At 52.5% G+C, this 20,407-nt stretch overlaps 7 protein-coding genes across 7 annotated transcripts; 3 read left to right on the top strand and 4 right to left on the bottom strand.

Annotated features, from left to right (window-relative positions):
• Nucleotides 1-182: 182 nt before the first annotated feature.
• On the bottom strand, nucleotides 183-982 carry BO82DRAFT_355291 (uncharacterized protein). The gene has a single exon (XM_025635406.1). It carries the CDS (start codon nucleotides 814-816, stop codon nucleotides 523-525), a length of 294 nt encoding a protein of 97 aa, XP_025491006.1. The 5' UTR covers nucleotides 817-982; the 3' UTR covers nucleotides 183-522.
• Nucleotides 983-2,722: 1,740 nt separating this feature from the next.
• Nucleotides 2,723-3,552, top strand: BO82DRAFT_285634 (18S rRNA pseudouridine methyltransferase; the record flags this gene model as incomplete). The annotated part of the gene is made up of 2 exons (XM_025631510.1): nucleotides 2,723-3,010; nucleotides 3,076-3,552. The coding sequence occupies 2 exons, from the start codon at nucleotides 2,723-2,725 to the stop codon at nucleotides 3,550-3,552; spliced, it is 765 nt and encodes a 254-aa protein (XP_025491005.1).
• A 3,138-nt stretch (nucleotides 3,553-6,690) lies between these two features.
• Nucleotides 6,691-8,727, top strand: BO82DRAFT_104744 (VOC family protein). The gene is made up of 2 exons (XM_025629751.1): nucleotides 6,691-6,990; nucleotides 7,051-8,727. Exons 1-2 carry the CDS (start codon nucleotides 6,815-6,817, stop codon nucleotides 8,648-8,650), a joined length of 1,776 nt encoding a protein of 591 aa, XP_025491004.1. The 5' UTR covers nucleotides 6,691-6,814; the 3' UTR covers nucleotides 8,651-8,727.
• A 673-nt stretch (nucleotides 8,728-9,400) lies between these two features.
• Nucleotides 9,401-11,136, bottom strand: BO82DRAFT_392935 (putative ubiquitin conjugating enzyme (UbcD)). The gene is made up of 5 exons (XM_025638646.1): nucleotides 10,720-11,136; nucleotides 10,451-10,496; nucleotides 10,249-10,278; nucleotides 9,918-10,101; nucleotides 9,401-9,858 (listed from the first exon to the last, which is right to left on the bottom strand). The coding sequence occupies exons 1-5, from the start codon at nucleotides 10,761-10,763 to the stop codon at nucleotides 9,719-9,721; spliced, it is 444 nt and encodes a 147-aa protein (XP_025491003.1). The 5' UTR covers nucleotides 10,764-11,136; the 3' UTR covers nucleotides 9,401-9,718.
• Nucleotides 11,137-12,046: 910 nt separating this feature from the next.
• BO82DRAFT_355286 (acyl-CoA dehydrogenase) lies at nucleotides 12,047-14,170 on the bottom strand. Its single transcript, XM_025635405.1, has 4 exons — nucleotides 13,810-14,170; nucleotides 12,825-13,740; nucleotides 12,651-12,760; nucleotides 12,047-12,593 (listed from the first exon to the last, which is right to left on the bottom strand). Exons 1-4 carry the CDS (start codon nucleotides 14,033-14,035, stop codon nucleotides 12,547-12,549), a joined length of 1,299 nt encoding a protein of 432 aa, XP_025491002.1. The 5' UTR covers nucleotides 14,036-14,170; the 3' UTR covers nucleotides 12,047-12,546.
• A 680-nt stretch (nucleotides 14,171-14,850) lies between these two features.
• On the bottom strand, nucleotides 14,851-17,563 carry BO82DRAFT_337702 (Zn(II)2Cys6 transcription factor; the record flags this gene model as incomplete). Its single annotated transcript, XM_025633406.1, has 4 exons — nucleotides 16,994-17,563; nucleotides 16,075-16,918; nucleotides 15,730-16,006; nucleotides 14,851-15,683 (listed from the first exon to the last, which is right to left on the bottom strand). The coding sequence occupies exons 1-4, from the start codon at nucleotides 17,272-17,274 to the stop codon at nucleotides 14,851-14,853; spliced, it is 2,235 nt and encodes a 744-aa protein (XP_025491001.1). The 5' UTR covers nucleotides 17,275-17,563.
• Nucleotides 17,564-17,845: 282 nt separating this feature from the next.
• fen1 (multifunctional nuclease RAD27) lies at nucleotides 17,846-19,681 on the top strand. Its single transcript, XM_025635404.1, has 5 exons — nucleotides 17,846-17,942; nucleotides 18,034-18,119; nucleotides 18,213-18,217; nucleotides 18,278-18,839; nucleotides 18,897-19,681. The coding sequence occupies exons 1-5, from the start codon at nucleotides 17,930-17,932 to the stop codon at nucleotides 19,416-19,418; spliced, it is 1,188 nt and encodes a 395-aa protein (XP_025491000.1). The 5' UTR covers nucleotides 17,846-17,929; the 3' UTR covers nucleotides 19,419-19,681.
• Nucleotides 19,682-20,407: the final 726 nt, after the last annotated feature.

The following is a 20,407-nucleotide window of genomic DNA, read 5'->3' as shown; positions in this document are numbered from 1 at the left end:
ATCATCATCATTATCATCATATCATTATTGCTATCATCATCATTTCTTCTTCTTCACCATGGTCGTCGTCACCTCGCACCTCCTGTCTATCGGCAACAAACTACCGACTTAACACGGACCATCATCCCCTTCCTCCTCCTCCCCCCCCCCCCCCCCTCCCCCCCTATTTACTCCCATGATACTGGATCCTAAGTGCGACCACTATGAAGAGTTAGGTGTCACTCTGTAGACAGGCAAAGAGTCAATCAGAGTCAACCAAACCCCGTAAGATGTGACTCGTCCCAACCAAGCTCCTGTGGGGTGACAGCTCCTTTCCTTTCTCAGCTCCCAAGTCATTGAGCCAGTGTCTTCCTGCTTGCCTCAGGAATTCTATTTATGCCCCCTGGAATTCTTCCTGGAAAGAATAGAATTCAGGAGGTACTGTCTCCGTACTATGTAGAACAACCAGCCCAGTGCATGCATGCCTAAGAGACCATCCGTTCGGCCTCTTCTCGCTTTGCCAGCCTCGCCCTTGCTGGCTACCTACCTTTCCTGATTGTTCGGAGCGAGCTCGTGTACAGGCCAGTCCATCCACCTGCTTTTGCCCGCAGAGATAGCTAGGTATGTGACATGATCACATTCTTCTCTGCTGGGAAACAAACCTGCTGGGTAGGTAACCTCAGACCCCTTCGGATTCTGTTCACTGGATGCGGAGGGCGACACACCTGCACCGCACACATGGAATTGCCTTGGAAGAACGGCATCAACAGCTGCAATCCAGAAACCTAGTCGGCAGTAGGAACGCTTTTCATTCATCCACGGCCTCCTCCCCAGCATTCCTCGCGGCTATGGGGTAGAGTCTGGCGGGTGCTGGGAACTTGGATTTGGACCGTCTACTGCTGCGCGGCATGATAAGGGATCTCTACCCCGCCTGATCGGCATGGTCCTCAAGCCAAAGGTCCGTCCGTAAAAGCATCTACAGCAGATAGAGTGAGTAGTTGGGGTCCGGGAGTCCGCAGCTGTGATGAACGGAAAACATGAAAGGATTCGACCGGAGCTGCTTGCGACCGGGGGTCCGGATGGGACCCCAATGGGAAATCGGGCGAGGTGCGACCGGGACTGAGACTTTGACCACAGTATCAGGTCGGTTTCCACTGGCTGACACCCGACTTTCTCGTGGGTTACACCTCGAATCATGATCACGTTACGAGGTTGCTCCCGCTGCACCGGGGCATGGACCAGGGCAGCTGTCACCCACCGGAGAATCCAGTAGAAACCTTGAGGCTTTCTCACGTCAGATCTGAAGGAAGCAATTTATGGGCAAGTTAACTAGTATGGCATAAACCACACGTAGTCACATCTTGCCATTGTACCGTAACTCCAAACAGTGAGATGACAAGGAATTGACCATGAATTGGTACCTGAGGCCATCCGCTGCTATCGATAACAGATCATGTATATTCCGGTAGCACGCCATCCCGCCGACCAAGGATGGAGATGGTACTGTACTCATAGATAACAACTGGAATCTGCAGAAAGTCACCCACCACCGTAGTAGCCTGTTAAGGACTATCGGAGCATTCGGGATTTAACAATGGATCAAGCAGCAAAAGAACGGGCGGAGGGAGAATGTCTCCGATCATACTGCCTTTGTAGTAGTAACTTGCTGGCAAAAAGGTTCCGGGGGGCCTGGACCGGCGCTTCCTGATTGGGGCGGAAAGCCAAACTCTGCGTCTCTTAGTGACCTTTTTTTTTCTTCCTTCTTTCTTTCAACTCCTCCTGCTACTGCTTCTGCTACGACTGTTGCTGTTGCTGTTGCGGTTGTGGTTGCGGTTTCGGTTTCTTCAACTATTAGTTCTTTTTCAAATCCTCCTCCTCCTCCTTCTCCTTCTCTTCTCACGGAATTTTTCGTTATACCGTATAACGACTTCGCCTCCCTCCCCTCTCCTCCGTCCCACTCATTTCCATATCTACAATTGTTCTATAATATCAAACGCGCCGTTGTTTGATTCTCGCCTTCTTGCTGCTCTCTCACCTATTTGACCGACCACTTCTCTTGCGTGCCCCCGTCGTGCTGCCTTCTCCAGGGGATTGTGGCTGCATCAAGATCAGCAACCAGGGAATAATTCTACACCAGCTTCTACCTCGTTCGGGTCAGCTGTGCTTTGAAGAATCCCACTCCGGCGCTCGTGTCTTTTAAAAACTCCGTCTGCGCATTAAAATCCTCTCTTCATCTCGGGTTCTTTTCTTTTTCCCCAGTCGGCTTATTTATACTTTCTGTCTTGCACCCCCGACAGACAATCAGTCTCGCTTCCGTCAAGAGTTATTTTTTTTTATTCTTCAACTGTCATCATGTCGGACGCCTCTCTTCAAAACGCCGGCAAGAGAAAGCGCGCCAGTATGTATACCAATTTCCTCTTCCGAGGCTGAGGCTGGTCCCTGGGTGATGGAAGGGTTCACACGCCCGCCGCCTTAGCTTTCTCTCTTCCACCTCATCTCTGTTTGCTTTTCCCCCCCTCTTCCCCTCATTTTTCGCGCCGACCGCCATCATTGTCAGCACCGTCCCTGTCAAGCACCGACGATCATCCGATCGCTTGGGTCAGCCTTCTCTGACTACCCTAATCGCTATTCTTTTTCCCCTTCTTTGTCGCCTACCATTCTATCTCTCGATCGAAGACTCGGGTTCTTCGTTCGTGGTCTTTTCGCTTCTCTGTCCTCTCGCTACCGTCGCCTTATCTCCAGTATGGCCGCTAATCCGAATCAACTGCCAGGGACCCAGTCTTGCCCTCCGCCTGAACTGCCTCAGCTCGTCGCAGAGCAACATGTTCCGATTCCCGCTCATGATAAGGACACTCAGCGTCTGATCGTCGTCCTCTCCCATGCCAGCTTGGAAACCTACCGCGCTTCTAGCGGTCGCAATGGCTCGAGTCGCGACGAGAAGTATTCGCTCCTCAACAGCGATGAGCATATTGGTGTCATGCGCAAGATGAACCGGGATATTAGTGAGGCTCGTCCAGACATAACACATCAGGTTGCTACCCGTCCTCTTACCCTCTTTTTAAAATCGCAAAGCATCTGACGTATTTGCCCCATTAGTGTCTGCTTACCCTGCTCGACTCCCCCGTGAACAAGGCTGGCAAGCTCCAAATCTTCATCCATACCGCCAAAGGTGTCTTGATCGAAGTCAACCCCTCTGTCCGCATTCCCCGTACCTTCAAGCGTTTTGCTGGCTTGATGGTGCAACTTCTGCACCGTCTGTCCATCCGCTCCACCAACTCCCAGGAGAAGCTCCTCAAGGTCATCAAAAACCCCATCACCGATCACCTGCCGCCCAACTGCCGTAAAGTGACCCTGAGTTTCGAGGCTCCCGTCGTTCGGACCCGCGACTATATCGAGTCCCTCGGCCCCAAGGAGAGTGTCTGTATCTTTGTGGGTGCCATGGCCAAGGGTCACGATGACTTCGCCGATTCCTTCAAGGACGACACGATCAGTATCAGCAATTACAGTCTGAGTGCCAGTGTGGCCTGTAGCAAGTTCTGTCATGCCGCCGAGGAGGTGTGGGACATCGTCTGAGCCCAGCGCCCGGAATGTTCCCTTCCTTTGTCCGAAAATCGGCCCCAGATCGACGAGGTGACGAATTTCCTTGCGTGAATGCGGGGGTAGATGCGGGGTTGGATCGCGAGCTGGAGGGTGTTCGGGTGCCGATCGGGGACGAAGACCTGCCATTCCTTGCTGTGTTGCTTGCTCTTGACCTGGGTGGATTTTGCATCGCCTGCTAGCTCTTGCATGTCTTGGTGTCTTTGTTCCGTGTGCTTCTCGCTTCGCTGCCGCATCGGCTACATGCCCGATGGAGGCCGATGTGATAGTCGAACCCAACCCAATGATCCCACATGACTTGGACCTCTCTCGTAACGCTTTCCTTTTCTCTGGCAGCTTCCTGGTCGGCGGGCCGGCAATGGGATTCTTGCCGCGGACCCTCGGCCACAATCGCTCTGCGCATCTTTCTGCACCGGGGATCCGCCGATCCGACTGTCCCTTGCGAGACACTATCTATACTTTAACCTTGCCTCTCTCGCTCGCTCTGTGTGTGTACCCTACTTGTGAATGTGTGGCCAAGCTGGGGATAACCCGGTGGCTCTTGACTTCCCTGAGCCCAAGCCCTGTCCTATACCCGTGGATTTTGTCAGCACACAATCTCCGGACACCAATTACCTACACACATATGGCGATCAAAAGAAAAAAAATCAAATGAATATCTCCATGGCTTTCAGTTGCAGTTTGTATATCAGGAGAACTATGGACTAGTCAGGGGAGAGAATCTGCATTGCCTCCTCAACGGACTAGGTGTTGGCTGAATCCTCGTCTAGTTCACGCGGATTTGATAGAGGCTCTTGACGTCCCGGTGACCCGATGAGCCGTAGCCGGTAGATAGTAGATGAGTGAGTGCAAAGGGAAATCCGCAGGCGTTAGAATGAGCCGGGGGATGAGATCATTACTAGTGAAGATAAGAGAAATCGTAGGAGAGGGAAGAAGAGATGGTTCGGGACCACACTGCATGGTGACGAAGGAGGGAGGGAAGGGAGGGAGGAAGAACGAAGAGCGAGTAGAGAGGGCCTGGAAGATAGGATGCAGTTGGCTGACCCGAGACTCTATCCCTCAACTGACTGCCTGGGATGCCTATGGTTTCTATGGTTTCTATGATCTCTAACGACTTACTATACTGTACGGGTACTGTACCTCCCGGCAGCTGGTGGAGGTATCTCACTCCTTCCTAATCAGGCAATTATTCACCTGGGGGTCAGTCTACATGCTCCTACTCAATAGCAGGTACTGTACCTATGCGAGTATATATAGGTAGGTAGTTCCGACTGACTGTACGTACTCAGTTACTCCTTCTCTCCTTATCCCAAACTACAGCTCCATCTCCATACTCGCTCGAGCCACCCTTCCTTTCTTCCTTTTTTGTTCTTTTCTTTTTCTCTACCCTAGTTGCCTCTCAATTATCATTGACAGTTCTATTGGATTGATTTGTGCGCGGGTGGCTGGAAACGGAGTCGCCTGTTCAACGTGGCATGCAGACATGCCAGCAGCAAAGTGGATCGCCCGCCTTTCCTCGCCATGGCCCCGCCATCTAGTCTAGGTACGGAGAGTCCTGGACTGGGAGTCTGAGATGGAGTACTCCGTACTCCTGAGCCCTCAGACCATACCAGAATCATCGAAGGGCTATGACATCCTGAGGATCACTGACTGCCTGACTGACTGACTGACTGACTGACTTCCCTGTCGCCGCCAGCTGCCGGATATCGGCCCCCAGCATGGTTTGCCGACCTGGTGAGGTGTTCTTGATTCTTGATATGCACGTCAATGCTTTGACGATCACCCCTCCTCACACTCTCCGGTGCGCCGAGCTTGTTCTAGGAGTACTCCGTAGTCGGATGGGGTAACAATCCAGGCTAGCTATGAGATGAGGAAAATTGCCTCTTTGCCTCCCTCCTTTTCCTGAGTCTTCCCCCCTCCCCCCCCGACTCTCAATCTCCGACAGTCGCCTGGATCTATAATCTTCTTGGTTGCATGATTCGCCACGCATAGGCACCTAGGCCGCAGAAATTTCGAATCACGGGATAATTCGATAAAGAGGGGCATTTTCTGGCGGTCAGATCACACCGTCCATTGATTAGTAGCAGCAGCAGCAGACGTGCCCGAAGCAGGAACCAACGAGACAAACCATCGATCCAGCAGGCTGCCCCTCAGTGGCTCCCCAGACTGGCTCTTTGCTGTCATGCCTGACCGTCATTCGTTGCTGGCTCGTTCTGAGTGACCCCCGGCGATTTGGTTCTGAAATCAAGAGGCCCAATGCCAGGCCCTGACTGAGCGAAGAATCCTCTCTGCAGCGTCTGAGTTCGGTTGCTGTTGACTCTCCCTGCATGGGCGACACCCTTCATCGCGGTTTCAGCATCTCTCCCTTTTGGGACATGGCCATGCTCCACTCCTGCCAATCCCTATCGTCCACCTCGTTCAAGGACCCTCTCGCCTCACCCAACTTTCTTTTCTGACATGATGCCGTTGTTTGCACCTGGCTCCGGCGCTTTCCCCACCGTTTCCTGATAGGCGCCCCGTCCGCCATGGGCAGGGCCACCTACCGCACCGTCCGCCGGCCTCCCCCACGGTGACCTGGCGGTCCCTCTGAGCAAGTTCCCCTCGTCGCTAGCTTCGATCTAGCTTCACCGAAAGAGTATCCGCCATGGGCCCTCTGGGGAGGGGCGAAGACCTACCGATAGGAGTCAGCGCTGCCCTGACGGGGACTTGATGCCTCGTGGACTCACTGGGCAGTCAGTATTGTCTGGACGCCATGCGAATGGATGCAGGCCAACCTGCGAAAGTCGGCCCGATTTCCTCTGGTTGGAACAACTGGCTTTATTCGCACGATAATTTTATCTTGGTCTGGCAGTGGCTTCTGACCGCTCGTGATTGGATCCCAGTTGGGCATTCTGCGTGATTCCTCCCTGAATCCTAACGGAGGGCCGACATTTTGCCTTGAAATAGTGCTGCTTCTCGCCTGGTCTTTTCGTTTCTCCTTCCCTTTCATGATCTCATCTACCTCAATCTCTCCTGGCAGCGTGTATATAATCCTTCCTCACGTCGCTTGACTCACGTTAACGCTGCAGTCACCTCACCCAGGAATTCCTCTCACTGGGGAACTGGCACTCCATCGTTGTATATACTTATGCCCAATCCCCCCCTTGCTTCGCAACCTTTCCGGAGACTTACCAATTCTAACACGTGTGCCATTTGATGCTCACGGAGAATTGCCTCCAGTGAGCCAATCACCGCCATCATGCCTCTTTCCCATCTTACCTTGACCGTTTCCCACCTTCCCACCTCCACATCCTTCTTCCTTTCCTGCTTACAACCGCTCGGCTATCAATTTATTGGCCGCCATGATGACTACATTGGTTTCGGTCAGAAGCAGGGAGAGCCCGCTGATTTCTGGATAACCGAACAAAAGCCAGGGTGAGTTATTGGTTAATGCACCATGGGAAGCGTTGGGCGACGACTAACCAAGCTCTACAGAGTTCCAGCCGGTGCAGCACATGTCGCCTTTCCGGCGACGTCCAAAGATGCAGTAGGAACATTCTTCATCAGTGCGCTTAAGGCTGGTGGCAAGATCCATGGAGAGCCCAAAATGCGCGACTCAGAGTCTGGCTACTACAGCGCCGCGGTGATCGACTTTGACGGTAACAGTATTGAGGCTGTCTACCGACCCAGCAGTTCCTCAGCTAGGTCCGAGGTCAAGTCAGTAGTCAAGTCGGAGATCAGCCGGCCAGCTTTGGCCTTGTTGGAGGACGGATCTGTCGTCTCAAAGGCGAGCAGCAGAGCCAGCTCAGTCAAAACCGAAAGTATTGCCCCGCCTCGATCGGAAGCCCGGTCAGAAGCTCGGTCGTACGTGTCGAAGACAAATACTGCCATCGAGAGAGCGGTGCCTCTCGAGCGAGGCGCCCCGTCAATGGTGAGTCGGGATCATTACCAGGTGCCGCGCGATATTCAACCGGCTCCGTCGCCGACCTATATTGTACACCACACGACACATACAATGCAGAAGACAGACAATGACAAAACAGCCAAGACGATTGTTGGCACTCTCATCGGAGCCGCAGCGGGTGCGGCCTTGGCTTATGCCATCGCCAAAGGAGACTCGACTGAATCTACTGAAACCAATTCCGCGCCTTCCCAGTTTTCTCCTAGGGATATTGTTCAGCTCCTCTCCCCGTCCCAAGCCTCTTCTCAGACGCAAGAGTATCCCAACTTCAAGGCCATCGAGGCAGGCCCGGCCCGGAGTACTTACTCCGCGCGGTCTGATGGCCGGCCGATGCTCACTCGTAGCGTGACGTCGAAGAACCCGCGTGCAAGCACTATTTATGAAGGAACGGAGTTTGTACCCCGCGGCAGCGGCGGCAGTGTGTATCTCGATGAGAACGGGCGCCGAGCCTCGGAAGGAAGCGTTTACAGTACCCGGGACATTCCCCTACGCGCAATCGAGTACGGGCAGCCGGACTCCCAATCTCGAGGCTATGAAAGCACTTTGATCAGCAGTTTCCCCGATAAGTCGCGGGCGATGGACCGGGAAAGCGTCTACTCGGCGTCGACCATCAAACCCTCCAAGGGCAACTATCAAGAATCCCACCATGGCTCTCACCGGTCATCTCACTCCCACCACTCTACACCCCGCACTCTCCCGCCAGGGAGCACAGTCTCATCCGTTCGCTCTGCGCGCCAAGTCCCTATTCCGGAGGGCTCCTCCATCGGGTCCCTTGCTTCCTACCGCAGCGGGGCTAAATCAGGTGTCTCGGCCCGCGAAGTGCCTCTCCCCGAGAGTGTTATCGACCTTGACGTTCGGAGCAACGTGACTCCTGACGATTCGATCAGCCAAGTGGATGACTCCCGGCGCTCATCCTACTCCCACAAGTCCCATGTCTCCAAGGCCGCTGGGTCCCGCGTCTCGAAACACTCTAGCAAGTTTGACGAGCCTGTCAGGCCGAGTGACAGTGTCAGCCAAGTCTCCAGCAATGTCTCCCAGCGGACCATGAAGGCGGGCGGTGGTGGCGGAAGCATCGCCCCTTCCAAGGCAGCTTCCAAGATGAGCAGTCGTCGGGGCAGTAGCCAGGTTGCGTAAACGCATCATCTCTTGGGAATCCATCTCTTATTTGTCATCTGTCTTTTGGCCTGCTGTCATTTCTCTCTTACGATAATTACCTTACTGCTTGATCCAGGCCGGGGGTTTCTTTCCCCTCGCGCGTGGTCTGCGCTATACAACACCAGTTGACAGTTATTGAATTGCCTGCATCCCTTCAGACATGTACCTTAGCAATGTGAGGCTTGATTCTATTTTGCTTGCTACATATATGGGGCATATACACAACACACATACATCTGTGCGCATCACATTGGGGCGTTTTGATCTTTTCTGGTTGTGGTTTTTTGCTACGGGCATGGCGATAAATGGAATCATACAGCTTGGCTTTTCTTTTTAGGTTTTCCTATATGTAAACGGATATAAGCGAAGAGATGAACTATAGCTCTGCTTTGGTAGTTTGCCTCGGAGATCTCACCGCACAAAGGTTCTTAATTCGTGTAAGTCACGTGTCAAGTGATTACACACTGCCACCCCACGTGCCAACCAGTGCAACTAGGGCATGGACGGCACGCTGGCTGCTAGAAGCCTTTTACGAAGAAAGTCTCGAGTCACCAGGTTTGGATTTGCTTGGCTCCTGAATGCACTATCTGATACAAACCAAACCCACCACTAGCAACCTCATCATGTCGTCCATCGGCCTTCCGTCTCCCCCTTCACCATACTTCGACCGTCACGACCAACCTCGAACCATCCTTCCCACGTCCACCACCACCACCCCCCCCCGCCCCCCCCGACCCGAGGAAAACAGCCTAGGGTTTAATGTTCAACATTGTAGCATGGGATCCGACTCCATTCAGGAAAAATAAAAAAATGCCATGAATGCATAATGAGAATTGGTCATAATGATCGTTGAATATGACATTTCCCGCCAAGAGAAAGTGTAATAAGGGGTTTGAGGTAAAGGGGAATCAGACGCGCAAACTGAAAACAGAGAAAGGATCTACGATCACGGTACGCCAGGCTTCGGATCTGATCTAACGATTTGGAAAGAAGACGCAGAAGCGAGTGGGAAGACCAAGGTGGCCGTGGAAACTTGAATTGCGAAGATCAGATAGCGTATTTGCGAGTCCATTCACGCGCGGTCGCCTCGTACCGAGGGCGGTCGGTCTTGTACACGTGAGCAATCTCGGGCACCAACGGATCGTCAGGGTTGGGGTCGGTGAGCATCGAGCAAATCGAAAGTAGCACTGCGGAAGGGATTAGTGGGTGTGAGGACCGATAGGGGGCGCAACGGGGAAAGACGAACCCTTGGAGATCGTAAGAGCAGGGCTCCATTGGTCTCTGAGAATGTCAAGACAGATGCTGCCGTTCGAATTGATGTTGGGGTGGTAGATGCGGGTGGTGAAATTGACCTTCGGGGGCTTGAATGGGTAGTCGGTGGGGAAGTGAATGTTCAAGAAGAAAACGCCTCCCGAGTATGGGGAGTCACCCTGGCAGAGGCTGCGTTAGTAAACATGTGGGACAGCCATAAGAATAACATCCTTTCAGTACGGGCGTAGGTGATCCCCCGGTCTCGAAAGGAGCCAAGACAGACCCGACCGTGTCGTGCATCCAAGGATAGATTTTAGGAGACTCACAGGACCCATGATAGTTGCTTGCCAGTGGAACTAAGCGCGTAGAGAAAGATTTCAGTCAGCAAAATTGTCCACCCAAAAACTGCGGAGGCCGGACAGGCGACATGAACGGTCTGCGTTGTTGAGCAGCCCCGCCGCGGTCGGCGTGAGGGGGCGAAGCGACCGTGTTGGGACATCAGGCACGCGGGAGGGGATGAGAGCATACCAGGTCATCTCCGGTAGGACCAGCAGAGCAGGAAGAGGGGGGGTCCCTATAATGCGAGAATAACACTAGGTTAGCCTATGCTGCAGTGTGAAATCATCACCAAGTCTAGCGATTATGTTGATGGATGAGGTGTGGCATAGTAGGGCAAATGACTGGAAGAGCGCCCCGCGGCTGTGGTGGGGGTGTGAGGCGCCCGGGGGCCATCATAATGGCGGCATTCGAATGACGAGGATAGACCCGAGGAAAGAAGATGTTGAGGAAGCGCTTACCGGCCGAGATCAGTGAGTTCCTTGTTGATACGCTTGAGAGCCATGTTGTGATCTGGAAAAGAGTGGAGGAAAGACCCCTGAATGAAGCGTCGAAAGAGGGGAGGGGGAGAGAAAGGCGGGTATTGAATTTGAAGGTGGGAAAACTGCTTAAGCACCAACACAGTCAGTAAAAGGAGACAGGGTCAACAGTCGAGGAGAACGAGTTCACAAGAAAAAGAAGGGAAAGAAGGTAGATATAAGAACAGAGAGTATATAGGAGAAATTAAATCCAGTCAAATAGAGGAGAGGTATTTTGGTAGGGTAAGGTTGGGTGTTGGCAAAGAGGAGGGGCAGGAAAGACTCACTCAGACGGGTTTGATTACGTCGGGAAGACGAGGAAAGAGGGAAGGAAGAGAGAAGAGGAAGAAAGGAAGAGAGAGAGAGAGAGAGAGAGAGACTAAGAGAAGGAAAAAGAGGGAGAGGGGAAAGAGAGAGGGAAGGAAGGAAGGAAGAAGAAAAGGCGGGTGTGGCCCACTTTCCGTTACCATACGGTAATTACCAACCAATTTCTCATCCTCACCTCAGCCGACCGCTGAGTCAGCCGTCAGTGTTGGTGGTTGATTGCTAAGAGCTGCAATCAGCCACAGACTCACCTCATACAAAGCCCTGCCGTGTACCGTGCATGTATGTATGTAGATACTGTACTGTACTGTACTGTACATGATTCATTGTATAGTATAGTATGCTTACATCGTAGACTGTACAGTACTGTATGTACTGTACAAGCAGCACGCCTCATCAGCCCATAATATGCAATCAATAACTATCAATAACTTCAATCTCTGTCTCGCCTACTCCAGCAACATCACATCCAAGCCTATGTACCGATGTACAGTACTACCCCTCGATATGGAAAAGACCAGGGCTGTGGGGGTCGAGTCATCGAAAGTGGGGATTCCCACTCCTCATCGACCAAATCATGGTTATTTCCAGCCACGTTTTGTCAGGTTCGTCCCAATCCGGGTTTTTTCTTCTTGGGATCTTTGAATTTTCCTGCATCTTGCCACTTCTTTTTTGTTCCCTCCTGTTTGTTTCATTAATGGTTTCCGAAACATACTCATACTCGAGGAGTATGTCATCCCGCATTCTACGGGGTACTCATTTCATACTACTCCCATGTGACCTAACTTCGATAGTCTTGCAGACAGTCAGTCAGTAACTTGAAGGTACTGTACTGTAGAATAGAACTACAGTACTCGATACACAACTAAGCCCCCTCCCATCAGATTGAGCAGCCTTACTTACGGCCAAGAGCAGGCAACTGAACTCCCAGGTAACTGGTAATCCTCTTTCCTTAACCACGTCGGCTCGAACCCTTTGGGCTTGAATATTCCTCATGAGGTTCAGTTCACTTTGCCTCGCCTCGCCTCGCCTCGCCTCCCTCGCTCGTCATCGAATGCGGCGAAGATGTAGTGTGGCTATTCAGTGGTAGGTTCAGCCTGTGCCATCGGAACAGATACCGGTAACTTACTTCGGTCTTACATACAAGCACAGCACAAACGGCCATCCCGAACATCGGTTTGCAGAGGTCCCACGTGGCGCAGCACATGGCACGTGACTCAAGATGGCGCTTCCGGGTGTCGAGAATCGTCCGAGAAGGCTGACTACACTATGGATGTTTGAATCTTGGTTGAATTCGTGCTCGGTTACGGAATGGCTGGCTGCTTATATACATAGATGGTATGATGTGATCAGATGTGGTGGCGTGGACGGCGTACTATATGCCATCATCTGACCAGGAGATTCGCTTGTATGCTTTATATTGGAGATGCGACGGTGCTGCTCGCGCTAGACAAATGCTTGGACGCCCGTGATGGCCCGTCCAAGTATCAGGGCTATGATGATTGTAAGTATATTGAGTACGAAGACGGGGGAAGGGAGGGAATCCATACTATGAATGTCACTCTGGCCCTCGTAGGTTTGCACCACGAACAGGTTGGCAACGTGGCGGGCAATATGGTATTCATCGCTGGTCGCATTGCCGCCGAAGACCTCCTGTAGTCTGCAATGTAGGAAATAGAGGGTCAGTGGAGTCTTCGGGAGTCAAAGAGAGGGTGGACCCATACATCCGCGAGTTGGCCAAGGCACGATCACAGTTCTGTCGCTTAACCATCGAGATCATTTCAGGAGTGCACTTGCCAGCATCCTTCAACCGCGCTACTTGCGTTGCGGCCAGGGTACCGTAAGCGGCGTCCGTCGCCGCATCCGCCAGCTTCTTCTGGATCAGTTGGTACTTCGCCAACGGGTTGCCCTTGAACTGCTTCCTTTCCAGAGCATACGTTCGGGCCCGGTCCAAGCAGTCCTCAAGGGCACCCATGGCGCCAAACGCGATGCCCAACCGGGCACTGTTGAGACAGGTGAAAGGACCCGCAAGGCCCTGTACCTCCGGGAACATATTCTCCGCAGGGACAGGACAGTCGTCCATCTGGATCATGCCCGTGATCGAGGCGCGCAGAGCGGTCTTGTTCTTGATGGCGGGGGTCTCCAGCGTGCCAGGAGGGCATTTGCTGCGCTCGACGACGAACCCCCTGATTTTGCCCGTGGTTTGCAGCTTAGCCCAGACAACCATGATGTCCGAGATAGGGGAGTTGGTGATCCAGGTCTTGGTACCGGATAACAAGTAGTATCCCTTCTTAGTGGGATGTTCCCGTGCCACTGTTTCCATTGCGCCCGGGTCGGAGCCGTGGTTGGGTTCGGTGAGGCCAAAGCAGCCAGCCAACTTGCCCTTCGCCAGCTCGGGGAGGAGGCGATCCTTGAGCTCTTGCGTACCGAAGTCATGAATGGCTGTCATCGCCAGAGAGCTCTGGACCGACATCCCTGAGCGGTATCCCGAATCCACGCGTTCAACTTCCTTGGTGATCAACCCAGATGCCACGGTGCTGGCTCCTGCGCATCCGTATCCTTCGATGCTGGCGCCGAGAAGGCCGAGCTCGCCCATTTCTTCGAGGATCCTACGGTCGTAGTCCTCATTTCGGTAGGCATCTAATAGGAGCACCAATATCAGTCATGAACGCATCCCATACAATGCTACCACTGATTAGGATCACCTACCGAGTACACGAGGCAGCAGACGTTCCTGGCAGTACTGCCGGGCGGTATCTTGAATTGCCAACTCCTCCTCAGTATACAGTTCGGACGCAACCAGAGGGTCTTCCCAGTTAAAAGTCGCATATCCACGCTTCGAATTGGCGAGCGAAGCGGCAGTTGCAGGTGCTGCGTATAGGCGGTTTGCCGCCCGGAGGTGGCGCGAGGCCGTGCGGAGAACGGACGGGTTCATCTTCGAGAAGAAATCCGATGGGAGGAAAAGTGTGAAACTTGGAAGAGCAGTCTATAAAAGTATTCTATCACCTGGGTATTCAATTGATCAGTTTCAAATGCGGTCGAAGGAGAGGCGTGGGAATGCATCGACGTCCCCAAGGGTTGAGGGGAAAGGAGGAATCTCTCTTACTGAGCCGGAAGAAGCGTTGCGGGGAGACGGCTCTCAAAACGCAGCCTCGGTAAATCCCGTCGGAAGTGTTGTACTCAATGTATGTATGTTGATTTGTGGAGCACGGAAGAGCACAATGACCCAACAACCTGAATAGATTGGAAGCAATTAGAGAATGCCGGACTGGACAGAAGCCAATCCTCCATTTTTAAATGGCATATTCCTTGTCTTCTGGGGGTAACAAAGCAAATGCTTGAACCTCGAACCGATCGAGCCGCGGAGGAGCTGAACAATTTGGAAATGTAGGAACGGAGACTTCGGCTTGCCTTCCGTCCCCGTCGGCCCTTCCGTCCAATCGATAAGCTCACCCCGGAATGTCGATAGGGAAGACCTGCCTACAGCCGAGTACTTTACCCTCAGGGCTGTGCTTAGTGCCTCATACCTACCTCATTACTAGGTAGGTATGTACAATTAGCACCTCATAGCACCCTTACGTCTTCTGCTATATAGATAGATTTCTATTTCTAGAAGCACCCCATTCTCACATCCTTACACCCCCTCCCCCACACCAGACTCCACATAATAACATATAATCGTAGTCATTGCATGCGTCCTGCGCAATTCGTCTCCTGTCGTTATCGTTATGCTCTATGTATATAACAGCTTTAAGCAGGCATCTGAGATTGAAGAAAATCGAAGACTCCGGTTGGGAAATACTCCTCGTCAAAACCCCACAAATCAGCCATCATCGGATCGACCGAGCCCTCCCACAGTCCAACCTCTTGCTTCTCGTGTCCGGTAATGGACTCGGAACTATTTCCCCTCTCTGCTGAGAGAGGTGCTACCCCCAACAAGGCCGGTGAGTGGTTGAGAATCGTTTCCCGTCCACCCAGAGCTTGCGGTCCAGGGGCGACAACAGGTTTGGGCAAGGAGGTATTGTCCTGAGGGTTTTGTCCCGAGGACAGGGTGTTATTGCCGGTTCTCTTCTCCCATTCCTCCAAGCCCGTAAGCATCTTTTTCAAGCCACGGGCAATGTGATGACTAAGATGATGCTCACTGGCGCGTTTGCTGCACGAGACCATCATGTCAATGATCCGGCTAACCAGCGCACGAACATACCCGACCTCGATGAGCAAGCCGGCCGAGGCGATGGAATTTTGCTGGCCCGTAGCCCCCGTGGCACTACCTGAGCAGCCCTTCGCAGCGATCTTCAACAAAAATACAGCCGCGAAAGTGATCATACTGTGAAGGTAGAGCGGAACCCCCACCAAGGCCCTTTCGATATCGGGCTCATCAAGGACGACCCGAAGCGTGTCGATAGCGGATCGTATGGCTATACTCGCTCGGTGTTTCCGCTCATTGGACATGGGCCGTGTTGAGCCGGACGAATGATAGGTTCGCAAAGCCACCGAATTGAGCTGCAAGCGGGAGAAATGGTAGTGTAGGTAGACCGCTTTATAGGGATACTTCCCGACATATCGACTCCCCACTGTGTTGTCTGTATTAGCGCATTGTGTCAGCGAGCATAGACAGCAGCAACATACCTAAACGAGGAATCCAGGAAGATTGCCAATCCGCAAGAGCAGCATCGAATTTATCAATCTCGGAGAATTCGCTATCAGGAACCTCCAAGTCAACGTCAGGACCAAAGGCGTGGTAAATGTGGGTGAGGATGATGAACAAGTCAACCTGGCTATGCAGGCGCAGGTCCCCTTGTTGCGTGTTCGGGGATTGTATGAATATGTTGTGGTTCTTTATGCTCAAGTCTTCGTGTATAATGGGAGGCCGCCCATAGGCGATGGAAAAATGATGTTCTAGGGTCTAAGGAGGTCAGTAAGAGGACACAACTCATCGTCGGTGCCGGGCAGCGGGAGAATTCCACAACATACATATAAGAGATACCATAACCGTGCTTGCTCTATATGTTCCGGAGAGCCTTGTGTGGCTTTTCTATACGATTGATGCAGGTTGTGCTCGGTTGCAATGCGAACGGCATAACCAGATAGCTTCCAGCTCACGTCGGCAAGCCAAAAGGCCCCTATACAGAGGGCGCGTAGATCATCCAACGTATGATGTCTATCTAGCATAGATTCTGATGCTAGTTTAGCGAATTCGGTGTAGCAGATCTCAAACACTCGCTCTTTGCTCGGCATGTGAAGAGCTGTCACGGCAAGAATGGCAGCAGAGAGCATTGAGGAAGAATTGCGCACTGAGGTTAGTTCCTTGTGGTTCAGCAATATACCATCCCATAGATAGCGACTAAGTACTTGATCAAAATGAGCGAATAGTTCCTCTGCTTCTTGTTTGTCCACGATTCCCCTTGATATAAAATCTGTGACAAGGGCCCGATCCGATGCATGGTGTCTCCCAGGAGACGTGGTTTGAATATCGCTCAGCTGAGTCACCTCGTACAAGCTTCCCATAGGAGCAGTGACTAGGGACGATGTTCCGTTCTCTTCTCTGTCGAGGGAATACTGCGGCGGTCGGTGAGTGGTGGTGCTGGGTGCACTATTCTCAGTCATTGCGGCGTGCGCAGGCTCGGTGGGCTTGGTTCCCCCGCTATGGTTGCTTGTCGGAAGCAGCGCATCTTCTATAGATGCCATAGAGTCGTTGCGATCCCTCGTCTTCGACGGTGGTTCGGCTGACTTGCTGATCGCTTGATAGTAGGATAGTTCGGGGAGTCGAGCTTTGCGAAGCAAGTCCGCCATCGCAAGCTCCATTGCTGCCTTCCATCTTTGCGTAATGCACAAAATCGTCAGCGACTCGATGTGATTCAAAGTCATAGGGCATGCAGGAGGGTTTAATTACTCTGTCTCATCGTCTAGCAATGTTTGAAGACTTTTATTGACCACACATTCTAATCCCATCCGGCGACATCGATGACATGCCACTTCCCCCTCATTCATGTCACATCGAACCTTGTGCCGCTTGCACTCTGTGCAGGCGCGGATTCGGCGCGAGATCTTGGGAACATGCTTTGGACTCTGCCGTGAGTCGTGTTCGGGGGTGCGGTGGGATGCCATATCCTGAGGGGAGATAGCTGACGGACTATCGCAATTGGCCTCGAAAAGATGACGACTTCGCTTCATGGCGGCAACAGAAGCATCGTCTTCAAAACATTAAAATCGACCAAAAATGCGCAATTAGGTGAACATATGGCTGGTTGCGATGCGAATGGATTCACAGCCACTACTGTGATAAGATTCAAGGCGGAGAAGGGAAGAGGGGCTTGCCGCTTGGCATGGCAGCTTTGGGTCGGCAATAAGTACGGGGGTAGCGGCGTACGGAAGTACAATAAGTACGGAGAGGGAGGGGAAGGTTCCTAAGGTTGTGTGGTTTGCAGGAGCTGTACAGCAGCAAAAGTGGCAGCAAGCAGCAATGGCAGGCAGGCACAAGTCAATCAAGTCAATCAGCCACTGCTCATTAATATTTCATTCCGAGGCCTAGTCTACTAGTAGTTTAGTAGTCTAGGCCGTGGAGCCCGGCTTATGTAAGAGAACTCCGGGGACGGGGAACTGCCCGAGTCTCCGCTCTAGTCCCGATTAGGTCTAATTATGACGCACGGCGCGTTCGACCTCTCCCAGACCGCGTTTTTTTGTCGCGGCCCGCAAGAACTGCCCTCCATCTGCTTCATCCTATTTATTCTTTCCCCCCTCCCCCCCCCTTTCTCGCAAGGCAAAGCTCTTTCGTCGCATCGCATATCCATAGTCTTTTCCAAGCGTACCCAGATCAGGAATATCCGTCATGGGTATTAAAAGTGAGTCGCGCTGTTTCCCACCTTGCCAATTCCGAATCGACAACTGCACACCCGCATGAGCTCAGCAATGCTAATCTCCGCTCACCATCAGACCTCTTTTCGGTCATCTCGGAAGAAGCCCCTGATGCCGTAAAGACGGGGGAGATCAAAAACCACTTTGGCCGCAAGGTCGCTATAGTATGTCCAGTCCCCAATTGAACCCCCGCTTTTGTCAATTAGCTAGCTGCATCTGTGCTTGTAAGCAGGACTAACCACTATCTGATATTGCAGGATGCGTATGCTATCCCTAGACCCGGCTCGGTCTTCAAATCCCTTCGTGACTAATGCCAGTTCAGGTCCATGAGTATCTACAGCTTCCTCATCGCTGTCCGCTCCGATGGTCAGCAGCTCATGAATGAGACCGGGGAGACCACATCACACCTGATGGGAATGTTCTATCGCACGCTAAGAATGGTCGACAATGGCATCAAACCTCTATACGTCTTTGATGGCGCTCCGCCAAAGCTCAAATCGGGAGAATTGGCCAAACGTTTTGCCCGGAGAGGCGAGGCGACGGAAGCGCACGAGGAGGCCAAGGAGACGGGTACTGCAGAGGACGTGGAGAAATTCTCTCGTCGTACGGTACGAGTCACCAGGGAACACAATGAAGAGTGCAAGAAGCTCCTGAAGTTGATGGGTATCCCGTACATTGACGCCCCGACGGAGGCCGAGGCACAATGCGCTGTGCTTGCCCGTGCTGGCAAGGTCTATGCTGCCGCTTCAGAAGATATGGACACGCTGTGCTTCGAAACACCCATCCTCCTGCGCCACTTGACATTTAGTGAGCAGAGAAAGGAGCCTATCCAGGAGATTCACCTAAGCCGTGCGCTGGAGGGACTTGGCATGGATCGCGCGCAGGTATATATCCTACACAGTCCTCCATGATCACTCTGCACTTGCTTACCCTTCCACCAGTTCATCGACCTCTGTATCCTACTCGGCTGCGACTACCTGGAACCCATCCCCAAGGTGGGTCCGAACACGGCACTGAAGCTGATTCGGGAGCACGGGACTCTTGAGAAGGTGGTTGAGTTCATCCAGAACGACCCCAAGAAGAAATATGTCATCCCCGATGATTGGCCATATCAGGATGCCAGAGAGCTCTTCCTCAATCCCGACGTAAGGGACTCCAACCACCCCGACTGCGACTTTAAGTGGGAAGCGCCCGACGTAGAGGCCCTTGTGAAATACCTGGTCGAAGACAAAGGATTCAATGAGGATCGTGTTCGCAGCGGTGCTGCCCGCCTGCAGAAGAACCTCAAAACCGCCCAGCAGTCCCGTCTGGAGGGATTCTTCAAGCCAGTAGCGCGGACGGATGCGGAGAAGGCCAATTTGAAGCGCAAGCATGATGAAAAGATTCAGGAGCAGAAGAAGCGCAAGAAGGATGAGGCTAAGGCTAAAAAAGAGGCCAAGGCCAGACCCCGCGGCGCTGGCTGAGTGATGGACTACCCATTATGGTGAATTCTAATTCGAGAGTCCCGAGGTTGGGCGAAAAGTGGAAAAAAGCGAAGGCACTCATTGAGTTACCATGTGATCGACGCAATCATGGGAAACCTGATATATTGCGTCTCTGGGAGAGTGCCTTGATTTGAAGCTTGGCGGCGTTTTAAGGCTCTGGTTATCGGAAACATAGCAAGGCGTTTATATCGACGAGAATGCGCTAGCGTAGCATTATTACTTATTGATGATAATTAACCTCGATTCAAATTGTTACGAATGGTTGCATAGTGCGTATATACATGGTGTAGACGGTATAGTGTGATGATGCTTGGGGCCGGTCTTACATCCGCATCGACTAACTAATGGGGTTCAACCCCGCCGTAGGTGAGTAAGCCAGCCGGATGGAATGGCAGTACCTACAGTACCTTATAGCACCAGGGAGCTGTCATGCTCAGCACAGCCGTCGTAGTCCGAGCTGAGTGCTCGCTCGTGAGATAGTCGTGGGCTTGTGACAATCAAGCTCGTTTGCTTTGTTCTCCGCGATGCGCAGGTGGTATGATGGCAATTCCCCGGCAATGGTGGGGTCACGCGATCCCCGGTCTACCAGGCGTGTAATTTGAGAAAGTGATGGGTCTGGAATCGACATGATTGTAGCGCTTGATCTGTTGATTTGTTGATATAATCAGTAAATCATATACTCTGTGCTCATCTTTCGACGTGATATTTCCGAGTTCGTTGATGCTGCGCTCACCCAAGATGCCCATCAAAGAATATATATCTCCTTTCACATACATCCGGACCACGACGGTCAATCGCATAACCCAAGGTCTTGCTCGCACTGCACATGGAAGAAGTGATGAATAAGAAGATAAAAGAGACAGAGGAGTCTGCAGAAGTTCACTTTGTACATAAAGCATGCGATAGCAGGAGAAAATCTACAGTTGGTTGGCGTTGTACGGGTAGATTCTGGGCCGAACTGCTTCATG

Source organism: Aspergillus uvarum (genome assembly GCF_003184745.1).
Source record: "Aspergillus uvarum CBS 121591 unplaced genomic scaffold BO82scaffold_34, whole genome shotgun sequence".
In the NCBI taxonomy this organism is placed as follows: domain Eukaryota; kingdom Fungi; phylum Ascomycota; class Eurotiomycetes; order Eurotiales; family Aspergillaceae; genus Aspergillus; species Aspergillus uvarum.
The sequence above is the reverse complement of the archived record's forward strand: the minus strand, read 5'-3'. Positions and strand labels throughout refer to the sequence as shown.